The 13,851-nt window shown below is 45.3% G+C and overlaps 1 protein-coding gene across 2 annotated transcripts in view; it reads right to left on the reverse strand.

Annotated features, from left to right (window-relative positions):
* The window catches only part of fgfrl1a (fibroblast growth factor receptor like 1a), a 90,957-nt gene that overhangs the window by 43,020 nt on the left and 34,086 nt on the right, over positions 1-13,851 (reverse strand). Inside the window, exon 1 of one of the 2 annotated variants that reach the window (XM_039012507.1) lies at positions 1,814-1,917. The exons of the other annotated variant lie outside the window; for it this stretch is intronic. Coding sequence (XP_038868435.1) covers positions 1,814-1,862 — 49 coding nt within the window. The 5' untranslated portion in view covers positions 1,863-1,917. Of the gene's footprint in view, positions 1-1,813; positions 1,918-13,851 lie in introns of those variants that run through there. 2 annotated transcript variants of the gene reach the window in all.

Consider the following 13,851-nt stretch of genomic DNA (forward strand, 5'->3'; position numbering starts at 1 on the left):
CGCCTGTGAGCAGCACGTCTAGATCAGTCGCCTGTGAGCAGCACGTCTAGATCAGTCGCCTGTGAGCAGCACGTCTAGATCAGTCGCCTGTGAGCAGCACGTCTAGAACAGTCCCCTGTGAGCAGCACGTCTAGATCAGTCGCCTGTGAGCAGCACGTCTAGATCAGTCGCCTGTGAGCAGCACGTCTAGAACAGTCCCCTGTGAGCAGCACGTCTAGAACAGTCCCCTGTGAGCAGCACGTCTAGATCAGTCCCCTGTGAGCAGCACGTCTAGATCAGTCGCCTGTGAGCAGCACGTCTAGATCAGTCCCTTGTGAACAGCACGTCTAGATCAGTCGCCTGTGAGCAGCACGTCTAGAACAGTCCCCTGTGAGCAGCACGTCTAGATCAGTCGCCTGTGAGCAGCACATCTAGATCAGTCCCTTGTGAGCAGCACGTCTAGATCAGTCGCCTGTGAGCAGCACGTCTAGATCAATCCCCTGTGAAAAGCACGTCTAGATCAGTTGCCTGTGAGCAGCACGTCTAGATCAGTCGCCTGTGAGCAGCACGTCTAGATCAGTCCCTTGTGAACAGCACGTCTAGATCAGTTGCCTGTGAGCAGCACGTCTAGAACAGTCCCCTGTGAGCAGCACGTCTAGATCAGTCGCCTGTGAGCAGCACGTCTAGATCAGTCCCTTGTGAACAGCACGTCTAGATCAGTTGCCTGTGAGCAGCACGTCTAGAACAGTCCCCTGTGAGCAGCACGTCTAGATCAGTTGCCTGTGAGCAGCACGTCTAGAACAGTCCCCTGTGAGCAGCCCGTCTAGATCAGTCGCCTGTGAGCAGCACGTCTAGATCAGTCCCCTGTGAAAAGGACGTCTAGATCAGTCCCCTGTGAAAAGCACGTCTAGATCAGTCCCCTGTGAGCAGCACGTCTAGATCAGTCCCTTGTGAGCAGCACGTCTAGATCAGTCGCCTGTGAGCAGCACGTCTAGATCAGTCCCCTGTGAGCAGCACGTCTAGAACAGTCCCCTGTGAGCAGCACGTCTAGATCAGTCGCCTGTGAGCAGCACGTCTAGATCAGTCCCCTGTGAAAAGCACGTCTAGATCAGTCGCCTGTGAGCAGCACGTCTAGAACACTCCCCTGTGAGCAGCACGTCTAGATCAGTCCCCTGTGAGCAGCACGTCTAGATCAGTCGCCTGTGAGCAGCACGTCTAGATCAGTCCCCTGTGAGCAGCACGTCTAGAACAGTCCCCTGTGAGCAGCACGTCTAGAACAGTCTTTCTGAATAAATCACATTTCCACTGGGTTCAGTCCCTGGGCACCAGAGGTCAACACGTCATTACTGCCTTGTAACGTGCACATCTTCAACCCATTGTACAAAGTCAGCCCTTCCAATTGCCAAAGTGATATGTGTGAGGAAAAATGCTAAAAATGCCAAATTTCTGACTACAGTACAACTAGCGCTTCATGTGTTTAGTGTTAGCCATTCATAGTGGTGTGCAGTGATGTGTTGAGCGAGGCTTTAGTGCTAGCTTTTCCAACCCACACACTACAGTACATGGCACACTCCCTGGAAGCAGTCTGGAGGCAGTCTAGTCTGCAGGCAGTGTGATAGTTTCACTTTTTATGTCTGTGGGAAATGGTAACCACCGTCCCTTGTCAGCTGGCCACATGTCCCTCCTTACTCTTCAGCTCCCGGGCTGTGGCTAGACAGATTCACTGGGTTGTTTGTGTGCTGGTCTTACTACTGTGTGTGTGTGTGTGTGTCAGTATCACTACAATGTGCTCCTTGGTTAGTCATTATTACAGGGTTAAAACTTAGGTGCCCACCTGAGTAACACCAGACAGAAATCCTTCCCTCCACCATGCTGTGAGTCATGCTAATGCCCGTTAGCGTAAAGCTAATTCCAGATTTGATTAATATGACTTGGATGAAATGTAGTTCGATGGAGCCTGTGATGAGAAACATAGATACACAGCAGTTCAGAGGTTGGCATGAATTGTATTTGGTGGGTCGTTAGAGAAGCATTTTTGGCTTGTAGTTGAAAAGTTTTGCCGTTCTCACTCAAACAATGGCTTTAACTGTCACATCCTTCTATCATGTCCATTCATCCTCTAATCTGTTTTAGCCAATCATTTTACAGAGATGGGAATCATGGTGAATAATTCTAGAGAGCAGTATGTACCCACTGGATGAATCAACGTTGTTTCCACATTTTAATGAAATTACATTAAACCAACGTGGAATAGACATCTGTACCCAATGGGGAAGATGTTTAGAGGGGCAGTCTTACCAAGATGGTGGCACATCACTGTTTTCACAGGAGAATGCAAGAACCAACATTTAAACGGATGGAGGTTGAAAATGTGAAAATAAATTAGTCACAGTGAGGTATTCACTGGACTCGTCTTTATCCTCCCACTTCACTGTTACTGGTTGACTCATCAGAAGCAGAAACCTCTAGTAAATCCTTCCTGGTCAGACTTTCTCAACAGGAGCAGAAAACCTCTAGTAAAACCTTCCTGGTCAGACTTTCTCATCAGGAGCAGAAACCTCTAGTAAAACCTTCCTGGTCAGACTTTCTCATCAGGAGCAGAAAACCTCTAGTAAATCCTTCCTGGTCAGACTTTCTCATCAGGAGCAGAAACCTCTAGTAAATCCTTCCTGGTCAGACTTTCTCATCAGGAGCAGAAAACCTCTAGTAAAACCTTCCTGGTCAGACTTTCTCATCAGGAGCAGGAACCTCTAGTAAATCCTTCCTGGTCAGACTTTCTCAACAGGAGCGGAAACCTCTAGTAAATCCTTCCTGGTCAGACTTTCTCATCAGCAGCAGGAACCTCTAGTAAATCCTTCCTGGTCAGACTTTCTCACAGATTGGGATCTCATTCTCTCTGGAAGCCTGTAGATCTAAAATCCTGCTCTCTCTCTACCTCTCCTTCTCTCTCTCCGTGTTGATTTACAGCTGTACTGCTCTGTGCCTTCTGTTTGAGAGAAAGCCCAGGATGCAGGTCCCATAACTACTCCTCACATTGAAAGGCTCAGGGGTCCAAAGAACCGCACCACACCACCGCACCTCCCAGAGATCACAGGAGCACGACACAAGACTGCACCCCCCACACACTTTCACCAGTTAACCTGCTTTTCACTCCTCTACCCTTCTCTTTTGGCCAGAGTGATGAATTGAACATACAACAGACACCTCTCTGAGGAGCTTTCCTTGACGTTGGAGGGACGACTGGCCAATAGTCCAATAGTGTTTAACCTCTCTCTGGGGGAATTAAACAGAAACGACCAAAAAAACCTGTCTTTTTCATGAGATTATCTGTCAGTGTGAATGCAGGTCACTGTTGCTTTGTGTGTGTGCGTAAGTGTTTATGTGTGTGTGTGTGTGTGTGTGTGTGTCTGTGTGTGTGTGTGTGTGTGTGTCTGTGTGTCTGTGCATCAGAGAGAGAGAGCGAGCAGGCGAGAGGGAAAGGGAGAGAGAGAGAGTTGTGTGAGGAGAGCAGAGGGAATTGTGGGGAGAGGAAATTGCAGGCTGGACCTTTTAAAACACAATCTGTTTTGTCCATTTAAACCTAAATGCCTTACCCTATGCTGCTGCTGCTGGCTCCACTTGGGGGATCTAAAGTACACTACATGGCCGGCTCGTCGAACATCTCATCCCAAAATCATGGGCATTAATATGGAGTTGGTCCCCCTTTTGCTGCTATAACAGCCGCCACTCTTCTGGGAAGGCTTTCCACTAGATGTTGGAACGATGCTATAGCGAGATCATTATTCCTCCTCCACCACTATGCATTCGGGCAGGTAGCGTTCTCCTGGCATCCGCCAAACCCAGATTAGTCCGTCAGACTGTCAGATGGTGAAGCGTTATTCATCACTCCAGAGAACGCGTTTCCACTGCTCCAGAGTCCAATGGCGGTGAGATTTACATGACTCCAGCCAACGCTTGGCAGTGCGCATGGTGATCTTAGGCTTGTGTGTGGCTGCTTGGCTATGGAAACCCATTTCATGAAATTCTCAACGAACAGTTCTTGTGTGGACGTTGCTTCCAGAGCGCTTCAGCACTCGGCAGTCCCATTCTGTGAGCTTGTGTGGCATACCACATCGTGGCTGAGCCGATGTTGCTCCTAGACGTTTCCACTTCATAATAACAGCACTTACAGTTGTCCGGGGAAGCTCTAGCAGGGCAGAAATATGATAAACTGACTTGTTGGAAAGGTAGCATCTTATGACCGGGCCACGTTGAAAGTCACTGAGCTCTTCAGTAAGGCAATTCTAGTGCCAACATTTGTCTATGGAGATTGCATGGCTGTGTGCTTGATTTTATACACCTGTCAGCAACACGTGTGGTTGAAATAGCCGAATCTACAAATTTGAAGGATTGTCCACATACTTTTTTTGTTATATATATATAGTGTAGCTTAAAGAGGTAGTCTGTTTTTATATCCCTCATCTCTATGGATCTCTCTTCCAGCCGCATAATCCATTTATCTTTATTCCCTTTTACAGCAAACTGGCTTAAGGTACGGAGGGAGTAAACATACTGGCTTAAGCTATAGAGGGAGTCAACACACTGGCTTATGGTATAGAGGGAGTCAACATACTGGCTTAAAGTACGGAGGGAGTCAACCTACTGATTTAAGGTACGAAGGGAGTCAACCTACTGATTTAAGGTACGAAGGGAGTCAACATACTGGCTTAACCCTTGTGTAGTCTAAACGTTCTATATACAATGGGGCAAAAAAGTATTTAGTCAGCCACCAATTGTGCAAGTTCTCCCACTTAAAAAGATGAGAGAGGCCTGTAATTTTCATCATAGGTACACTTCAACTATGACAGACAAAATGAGAAAAAGAAATCCAGAAAATCACATTGTAGGACTTTTAAGGAATTTATTTGCAAATTATGGTGGAAAATAAGTATTTGGTCACCTACAAACAAGCAAGATTTCTGGCTCTCACAGACCTGTAACTTCTTCTTTAAGAGGCTCATCTGTCCTCCACTCGTTACCTGTATTAATGGCACCTGTTTGAATTTGTAATTAGTATAAAAGACACCTGTCCACAACCTCAAACAGTCACACTCCAAACTCCACTATGGCCAAGACCAAAGAGCTGTCAAAGGACACCAGAAACAAAATTGTAGACCTGCACCAGGCTGGGAAGACTGAATCTGCGATAGGTAAGCAGCTTGGTTTGAAGAATTCAACTGTGGGAGAAATTATTAGGAAATGGAAGACATACAAGACCACTGATAATCTCCCTCGATCTGGGGCTCCACGCAAGATCTCACCCCGTGGGGTCAAAATGATCACAAGAACGGTGAGCAAAAATCCCAGAACCACACGGGGGGACCTAGTGAATGACCTGCAGAGAGCTGGGACCAAAGTAACAAAGCCTACCATCAGTAACACACTACGCCGCCAGGGACTCAAATCCTGCAGTGCCAGACGTGTCCCCCTGCTTAAGCCAGTACATGTCCAGGCCCGTCTGAAGTTTGCTAGAGAGCATTTGGATGATCCAGAAGAAGATTGGGAGAATGTCATATGGTCAGATGAAACCAAAATATAATTTTTTGGTAAACTCAACTCGTCGTGTTTGGAGGACAAAGAATGCTGAGTTGCATCCAAAGAACACCATACCTACTGTGAAGCATGGGGGTGGAAACATCATGCTTTGGGGCTGTTTTTCTGCAAAGGGACCAGGACGACTGATCCGTGTAAAGGAAAGAATGAATGGGGCCATGTATCGTGAGATTTTGAGTGAAAACCTCCTTCCATCAGCAAGGGCATTGAAGATGAAACGTGGCTGTGTCTTTCAGCATGACAATGATCCCAAACACACCGCCCGGGCAACGAAGGAGTGGCTTCGTAAGAAGCATTTCAAGGTCCTGGAGTGGCCTAGCCAGTCTCCAGATCTCAACCCCAGAGAAAATCTTTGGAGGGAGTTGAAAGTCCGTGTTGCCCATTAACAGCCCCAAAACATCACTGCTCTAGAGGAGATCTGCATGGAGGAATGGGCCAAAATACCAGCAACAGTGTGTGAAAACCTTGTGAAGACTTACAGAAAACGTTTGACCTCTGTCATTGCCAACAAAGGGTATATAACAAAATATTGAGATAAACTTTTGTTATTGACCAAATACTTATTTTCCACCATAATTTGCAAATAAATTCATTAAAAATCCTACAATGTGATTTTCTGGATTTCTTTTTCTCATTTTGTCTGTCATAGTTGAAGTGTACCTATGATGAAAATTACAGGCCTTTCTCATCTTTTTAAGTGGGAGAACTTGCACAATTGGTGGCTGACTAAATACTTTTTTGCCCCACTGTACTCCCCTTGTCCTACAGGTAAAAAATGACTCGCCTTCACTAAACCCCTAAAATAAAGTAGCTTAATTGAATTTTAAACCACAAATATATTTTGCATGAAGAAACAACCTGTCATTCATCACAAACTTTGTGAATATCTTTGGTTTCCCTCTTCACATTGCAGAAAGACTGCATTTAATCATTGGACACCACTCGTTTTTATTACAACATGTCATAATTATTTTCTTTACTAAAGTAGAGGTCTATTACTATTATTGCTAAAGGTACTGCAAACAGTTGTGGCCAAAAGTTTTGAGAATGACACAAATATTCATTTCCACAAAGTTTGCTGCTTCAGTGTCTTTAGATATTTTTGTCAGATGTTACTATGGAATACTGAAGTATAATTACAAGCATTTCATAAGTGTCAAAGGCTTTTATTGACAATTACATGAAGTTGATGCAAAGAGTCAATATTTGCAGTGTTGACCATTCTTCTTCAAGACTTCTGCAATCCGCTCTGGCATGCTGTCAATTAACTTCTGGGCCACATCCTGACTGATGGCAGCCCATTCCTGCATAATCAATGCTTGGAGTTTGTCAGAATTTGTGGGCTTTTGTTTGTCCACCCGCCTCTTGAGGATTGACCACAAGTTCTCAATGGGATTAAGGTCTGGGGAGTTTCCTGGCCATGGACCCAAAATATCGATGTTTTGTTCCCCGAGCCACTTAGTTATCACTTTTGCCTTATGGCAAGGTGCTCCATCATGCTGGAAAAGGCATTGTTCGGTCACCAAACTGTTCCTGGATGGTTGGGAGAAGTTGCTCTCGGAGGATGTGTTGGTACCATTTTTTATTCATGGCTGTGTTCTTAGGCAAAATTGTGAGTGAGCCCACTCCCTTGGCTGAGAAGCAACCCCACACATGAATGCTCTCAGGATGCTTTACTGTTGGCATGACACAGGACTGATGGTAGCGCTCACCTTGTCTTCTCCGGACAAGCTTTTTTCCGGATGCCCCAAACAATCGGAAAGGGGATTCATCAGAGAAAATGACTTTACCCCAGTCCTCAGCAATCCAATCCCTGTACCTTTTGCAGAATATCAGTCTGTCCCTGATGTTTTTCCTGTAGAGAAGTGGCTTCTTTGCTGCCCTTCTTGACACTAGGCCATCCTCCAAAAGTCTTCGCCTCACTGTGCGTGCAGATGCACTCACACCTGCCTGCTGCCATTCCTGAGCAAGCTCTGTACTGGTGGTGCCCCGATCCCGCAGCTGAATCAACTTTAGGAGACAGTCCTGGCGCTTGCTGGACTTTCTTGGGCGCCCTGAAGCCTTCTTCACAACAATTTAACCGCTCTCCTTGAAGTTCTTGATGATCTGATAAATAGTTGATTTAGGTGCTGGCAGCAATATCCTTGCCTGTGAAGCCCTTTTTGTGCAAAGCAATGATGACGGCATGTGTTTCCTTGCAGGTAACCATGGTTGACAGAGGAAGAACAATGATTCCAAGCACCACCCTCTTTTGAAGCTTCCAGTCTGTTATTCGAACTCAATCAGCATGACAGAGTGATCGCCAGCCTTGTCCTCGTCAACACTCACACCTGTGTTAACGAGAGAATCACTGACATGATGTCAGCTGGTCCTTTTGTGGTAGGGCTGAAATGCAGTGGAAATGTTGTTTTGGGATTCAGTTTATTTGCATGGCAAAGAGGGACTTTGCAATTAATTGCAATTCATCTGATCACTCTTCATAACATTCTGGAGTATATGCAAATTGCCATCATACAAACTGAGGCAGCAGACTTTGTGAAAATTAATATTTGTGGCCACAACTGTAGGTGTAAACATAATTTTTTCCCGAAAGCGATAGCACTTGTATAGCCTAAGAAAGTAGCAGAAATGTGCAGAAAGTAGTTTTGAATGCATTTTATTGAAGGGAAACAATAACTGTCTTCAACGTTTTTGGCAACATAGTGATATATTCTCATATATTGTACAATGAGGAATTCAACTACAAAATACTAGTCTTCTCCCATTTTTTTTAACCATTGCCCCCACTAGGGTTGCACATTTTGGGGAATATTCAGGAAGTGCAAACTTTCCGTGGGAATTAACAGGAATATATGGGAATTAACGAGAATATATGAGAATTAACGGAAATATGTGCAAATTAATATTAATACCATTTAATTGTAATGTTTTTTTGCATTGGATATATTTACCATATCATATGGAGACAGAAACATAAACCTTTTACCTTATCATAAGTTGACATAATTGCAAATGATTTAAATCCTTCCAATAGAAATAAAAAATTAAAAAATTGTTATGAATTGAACTTTAATTAAATGAGTTGACTCTTCACATGGGATGATTTTACTGAACAACAAAAGAAAGGGAATACTGAATGATCCCCAATGATCCATCGCATCTCCCCAAAAAGTTTTCAACATACATCTGTAAAACGATAGTCCAGAAACTAAAGCTTTGGTTGTCTTCCTCTCAGGCTTCCATGTCTTCTCCCTGGACCTCCTCAATGTCCAACTCTTGAACATCCGACTCTGAGTTCTCATCTTCACTGTCACTTTCCAACCTTGTTGAGGATGGCTCGTGGTCAGGCTCACAAAGCCTCAAATTCGCCTGGATGGACATCAATTTTTCAATCCTTGTATTGGTTAGCCTGTTGCGTGCTTTGGTGTGTGTGTTCCCCATCATGGACCAGTTGCGCTCTGAGGACGGCTGATGTTGGTGGGATTTGGAGGACGATGGAGGCAACAGGGGAAAGAGCCTCAGATTCACAAAGTCCCTTCCACCAGGTGGCTGATGAGATATGTTGGCACGACTGTCATATTGCATCTCCATCCCAAAGCCCTTGCTTGGAAGTGTACTTTGCCAGACTGTCAAGAACCTTGCCCTCATCCAGGCCAAGGTGGCGAGACACGGTAGTGACGACACCATAGGCCTTGTTGATCTCTGCACCAGACAGGATGCTCTTGTCAGCATACTTGGGGTCCAACATGTACGCTGCGGCGTGTATGGGCATCAGGCAGAAGTCTTCACGCTTTTTGATGTATTTCAGAACTGCAGTTTCCTCTGCTTGGAGCAACAGTGGAGTGTGCAGGGCAGTACGGATTTCTTCTCTTACATCTGCAAGCAAAGTCTGAACATCAGACAGGATGGCATTGTCTCCCTCAATCCGTGCAATGGCTACTGCTATAGGTTTCAGGAGTTTCAGGCTGCTTACCACTCTCTCCCAAAATACATCATCCAGGAGGATCCTCTTGATGGGGCTTTCCATATCGGCAGACTGTGATATGGCCACTTCTTGGAGAGACTCCTTCCCCTCCACGAGACTGTCAAACACGATGACAACACCACCCCAATGGGTGTAGCTGGGCAGCTTCAATGTGGTGCTCTTATTCTTCTCACTTTGCTTGGTGAGGTAGATTGCTGCTACCATACCTAACCATTTCCTTGGCTCTCTTGTAGAGTGTATCCATTGTTTTCAGTGCCATGATGTCCTTGAGGAGCAGATTCAATGCATGAGCAGCACAGCCAATGGGTGTGATGTGAGGGTAGGACACCTCCACTTTAGACCAAGCAGCCTTCATGTTCGCAGCATTGTCTGTCACCAGTGCAAATACCTTCTGTGGTCCAAGGTCATTGATGACTGCCTTCAGCTCATCTGCAATGTAGAGACCGGTGTGTCTGTTGTCCCTTGTGTCTGTGCTCTTGTAGAATACTGGTTGAGGGGTGGAGATGATGTAGTTAATTATTCTTTGCCCACTAACATTCGACTATTCGAGATGATTGCAATACAGTCTACTTTCTCTATGATTTTCTTGACCTTCACTTGACATCTGTTGTACTCTGCATCCAGCAAATTAGTAGATAAAGCATGTCTGGTTGGAGGGGTGCATGCTGGTGAAGAACATTCAGAAATCTCTTACAATACCCATTGCCTGTGAGCATCAGAGGTGAACCAGTTGCATACACAGCTCGAGCAAGACATTCATCAGCATTTCTCTGACTACGTTCCTCCATTGAGTCAAAAAAGGATGACCATGAGCTGTTGCTATCGATAAGGTGTCTGATTCATAATTTTCACCTCGAATAGAAGTAGAGGGACTTTTGTCAGAGGTTTCTTGTTGTGAGCGCTGAGGGAACTTTATGCACTTGGCCAGATGATTCTGCATCTTTGTTGCATTCTTCACATATGATTTGGCACAGTATTTGCAAATGTACACAGCTTTTCCTTCTACATTAGCTGCAGTGAAATGTCTCCACACATCAGATAGTGCCCATGGCATTTTCCTGCAAAATTCCTGGGCTTAACTTCCCATGGAAAAATTCCAGACATTTACCGAAAGGTTTCCGACTCTTTGCAACCCTAGCCCCCCCACAAGGTGTATAAACAACATCAATAAATAATAATAAAATAATAGATACAAAACAAAAATGTGAAGAACATAAATCCATCAACTCGAATTAGCACACGTAGGACAGTATGCAAGTGTGTGTGCATGGACTTTGCAGATACATTTCTCACATGTGCAGCACATAGTATTTGTTTTACAGTCCTTCTTTGGGGGGCAGAATTGGCATCTCCTCCTCTTGCCTGCCCCAGCTGCAGCCTTAGGTGGATCAGGACAAGATTCAGCCCCCTGAACAGCTTTCACAAGCACTGCAGAGGCTGCTGTGCGGGGGAGGCGCTCCTTTCTTTGAATGTGTGGGGTTACAAGTGCCTTTCCCAGCTGCTCCAGGAACACCCTCCTCTTGTTCCGCTGATCGGGCATCCAGGTAGGGATGATCTTGTTCCATATCACGAAGGCATTGTATGAGGACACATCAACGATGTTATGGAAGATGACCAGGGGCCAGCGGGCAGTCATCCTCCTGCAGCTGTAAGTTCCAATCACCTTGTCCAGGTTGTCCATGCCTCCTTTGTTGTGGTTGTCGTCAAGAATGATGGCTTGCTTCCTGTCCTCACGATCACTGATCTCAGCCGTTTTGTGCAGTGTGCTCAGGAGGACCACATTCTTGTTCTTCTTTGGGACGTGAGAAACTAGAGTGGTGGTGGGCTTGTTCTTTCTAACTGTGCCAACCATGGTGATCTTCCTCTTCGGGAGCTGCTGGCTGAGTTCATAAGAGGTGAAGAAATTGTCACATGTGACATTGTGCCCCCTCAGTCCATCTGTCACATCAATCATAACCCGCATCCCCTGGTTCTTCTCCGGGCCTCCACTGGTCGGCTTCCCTGTGTAGACTTGCATCTTCCAAGCATAGCTGGATTGTGCGTCACAGGCCACCCATATCTTGATGCCATACTTTGCTGGCTTGCTGGGCATATATTGCCGGAAAGGACAGCGACCTTTTGACAAAAGAGATTACTATCAGTAATTAGTATCAGTGTCACAGATAAATCAAAACATAAATCAATGATATTACAGCTACACATAATAAAATTAACAGTGAAAATCACTTACATTACAGTTGCTCATCCACTGTTACTTCAGGCCCAGGGTTGTAGAGGTATGGCAGACGCTCCACCCACTTCTCCCAGACCTCTCTTATGGCCGCCAGTTTGTCTCTCACACATCTTGCAGGTCTTGACTCACGGTAATCAAATATTAGCATTCTTGAGAAAGTGTGAAAGACTTTCAGTGGCATCGTGGCACGGAAAACCGCTCCTCCACTTGCTGCATCCCAGAGACTACATGTAGACTCGCCTCGGGACCTATACACACCCGCTAAGATCAGCAGCCCTATGTAGGCACGCAGGTCCATCTCATCAATCCTTTTCCATCAATCTCATCAATCCTTTTCCAGTTGTCTCCATATTTATGGAAACACTCCAAATTTGTCATCTCCAGGATGATTTTTTTGATGGCTGGTGTGATGAACATGTAGAATGTTGAGGCGATGTCCTGGGCAACTGCATGTCTTGTGGGCCCTGGGGTCATCCTTATGACATCTTGTGCTGCCATCCTGCCCTGGTTGTCATATGGTGACAAGGACAATGTTATTTTGCTGCTCTTTGACAAAAATGTCTCTCTTTCAGCTTGGGGGATTTCCTTTTCATCTGAAGATGATGCATCATGCTCTGTGTTATATTCTTCCCCATCTTCTTCTTCAGACACCTCCTCCTCTTTTAAATCACTGTTCTCTTGTTCCTCCTGGACCTGTTGGGCACTGAAACGTGCATTCATGGATTCAGCAAAGAGAGAACTGGGGGGACTACCATCTGCAACACCTTTATAGCCTCTGACTGCATTCCCCATTAGTAAACAATGCTTTCAAGAAACTTTTATTTTGTCTGAAATTTTGTTTATTTTGTCTGAAATTTTGTTTATTTTGTCTGTGAACTTGAGTCATGTGTGGGGTCGTGGAGGGGTCGTGGAGGGGAGATGCTGCACATGCACAAGAAAGTTTTAGTTTTGTCTGTGTTCAATCAGTAGCACACAATCTCAATTTCTCATTGTGTGTGTGTGTGTGTGTGTGTGTGTGTGTGTGTGTGTGTGTGTGTGTGTGTGTGTGTGTGTGTGTGTGTGTGTGTGTGTGTTTGTGTGTGTGTTTTTTTTGTGGTGTGTAAATTATTTTACAACTGCCGGGTCAAAAATGACCCTAAGACAATCTTTGTACCCTGGTAGTGTACAGCTTTCATGGAAATAAGGCGATGTTTAACTTTTTCTAATGTTGGGGTCACTAGGAAAAGTCATGCATTTTCTCTGCTGTTAAACATAGTGGCGGGTCATTTTTGACTCTTAAAACAACACAAGGGTTAAGGCAGTGGTTCTTAACCTGGGTTCGATCGAACCCCAGGGGTTCGGTGAGTCAGTCTCAGGGGTTCGGCGGAGGTCAAGACACACATCCGACTCATATGATTCGTGATGACACGCCCCGCTTGGCCATCATTGGCTGCAGGTGATCACGCTACATCGCTTGGCCTATCTGTGCTGCAGGGAATTTGGTGCGCTCAGTAGTCGACTTGTGACTGTCGTGATGGTACGTCTTGTGATTTCTTTCTTAATATTTTAATCCCTTCATACTTACTATGTCGAGCAAAAAAAGAAAGTGGTCGGACGAATATGTACAATATGGATTCACATGTATAACGGAACGTGATGGGAGTCAGCGTCCTAACTGCATGATTTGCAATGCCAAGTTGAGCAATTCTAGTCTAGCACCGGCAAAACTAAGAGAACACTTCCTTAAGCTGCATGGAGATGGAAAATACAAGAACACAACGCTCGCTGAATTCAAGGTGAAGAGAGCCAGATTCGATGAAAAGGCTACTCTGCCTGTTCTCGGTTTTGTACCCATCAACAAACCGATCCTCACAGCATCGTACGAAGTTGCTTACCTGATCGCAAAGCAGGGCAAACCACACACCATTGGTGAAACACTCATAAAACCAGCTGTGTTGAAGATGGCGAATATCATGCTGGGAAAAGAGGCTGAAGTTAAGTTATCCCAAATTACTCTTTCAAATGACACCATCAGCGACAGAATAGAGGACATGAGCAAAGACATCTTGGCTCAAGAAGTTGC

Source organism: Salvelinus namaycush, chromosome 17 (genome assembly GCF_016432855.1).
Source record: "Salvelinus namaycush isolate Seneca chromosome 17, SaNama_1.0, whole genome shotgun sequence".
NCBI lineage: Eukaryota > Metazoa > Chordata > Actinopteri > Salmoniformes > Salmonidae > Salvelinus > Salvelinus namaycush.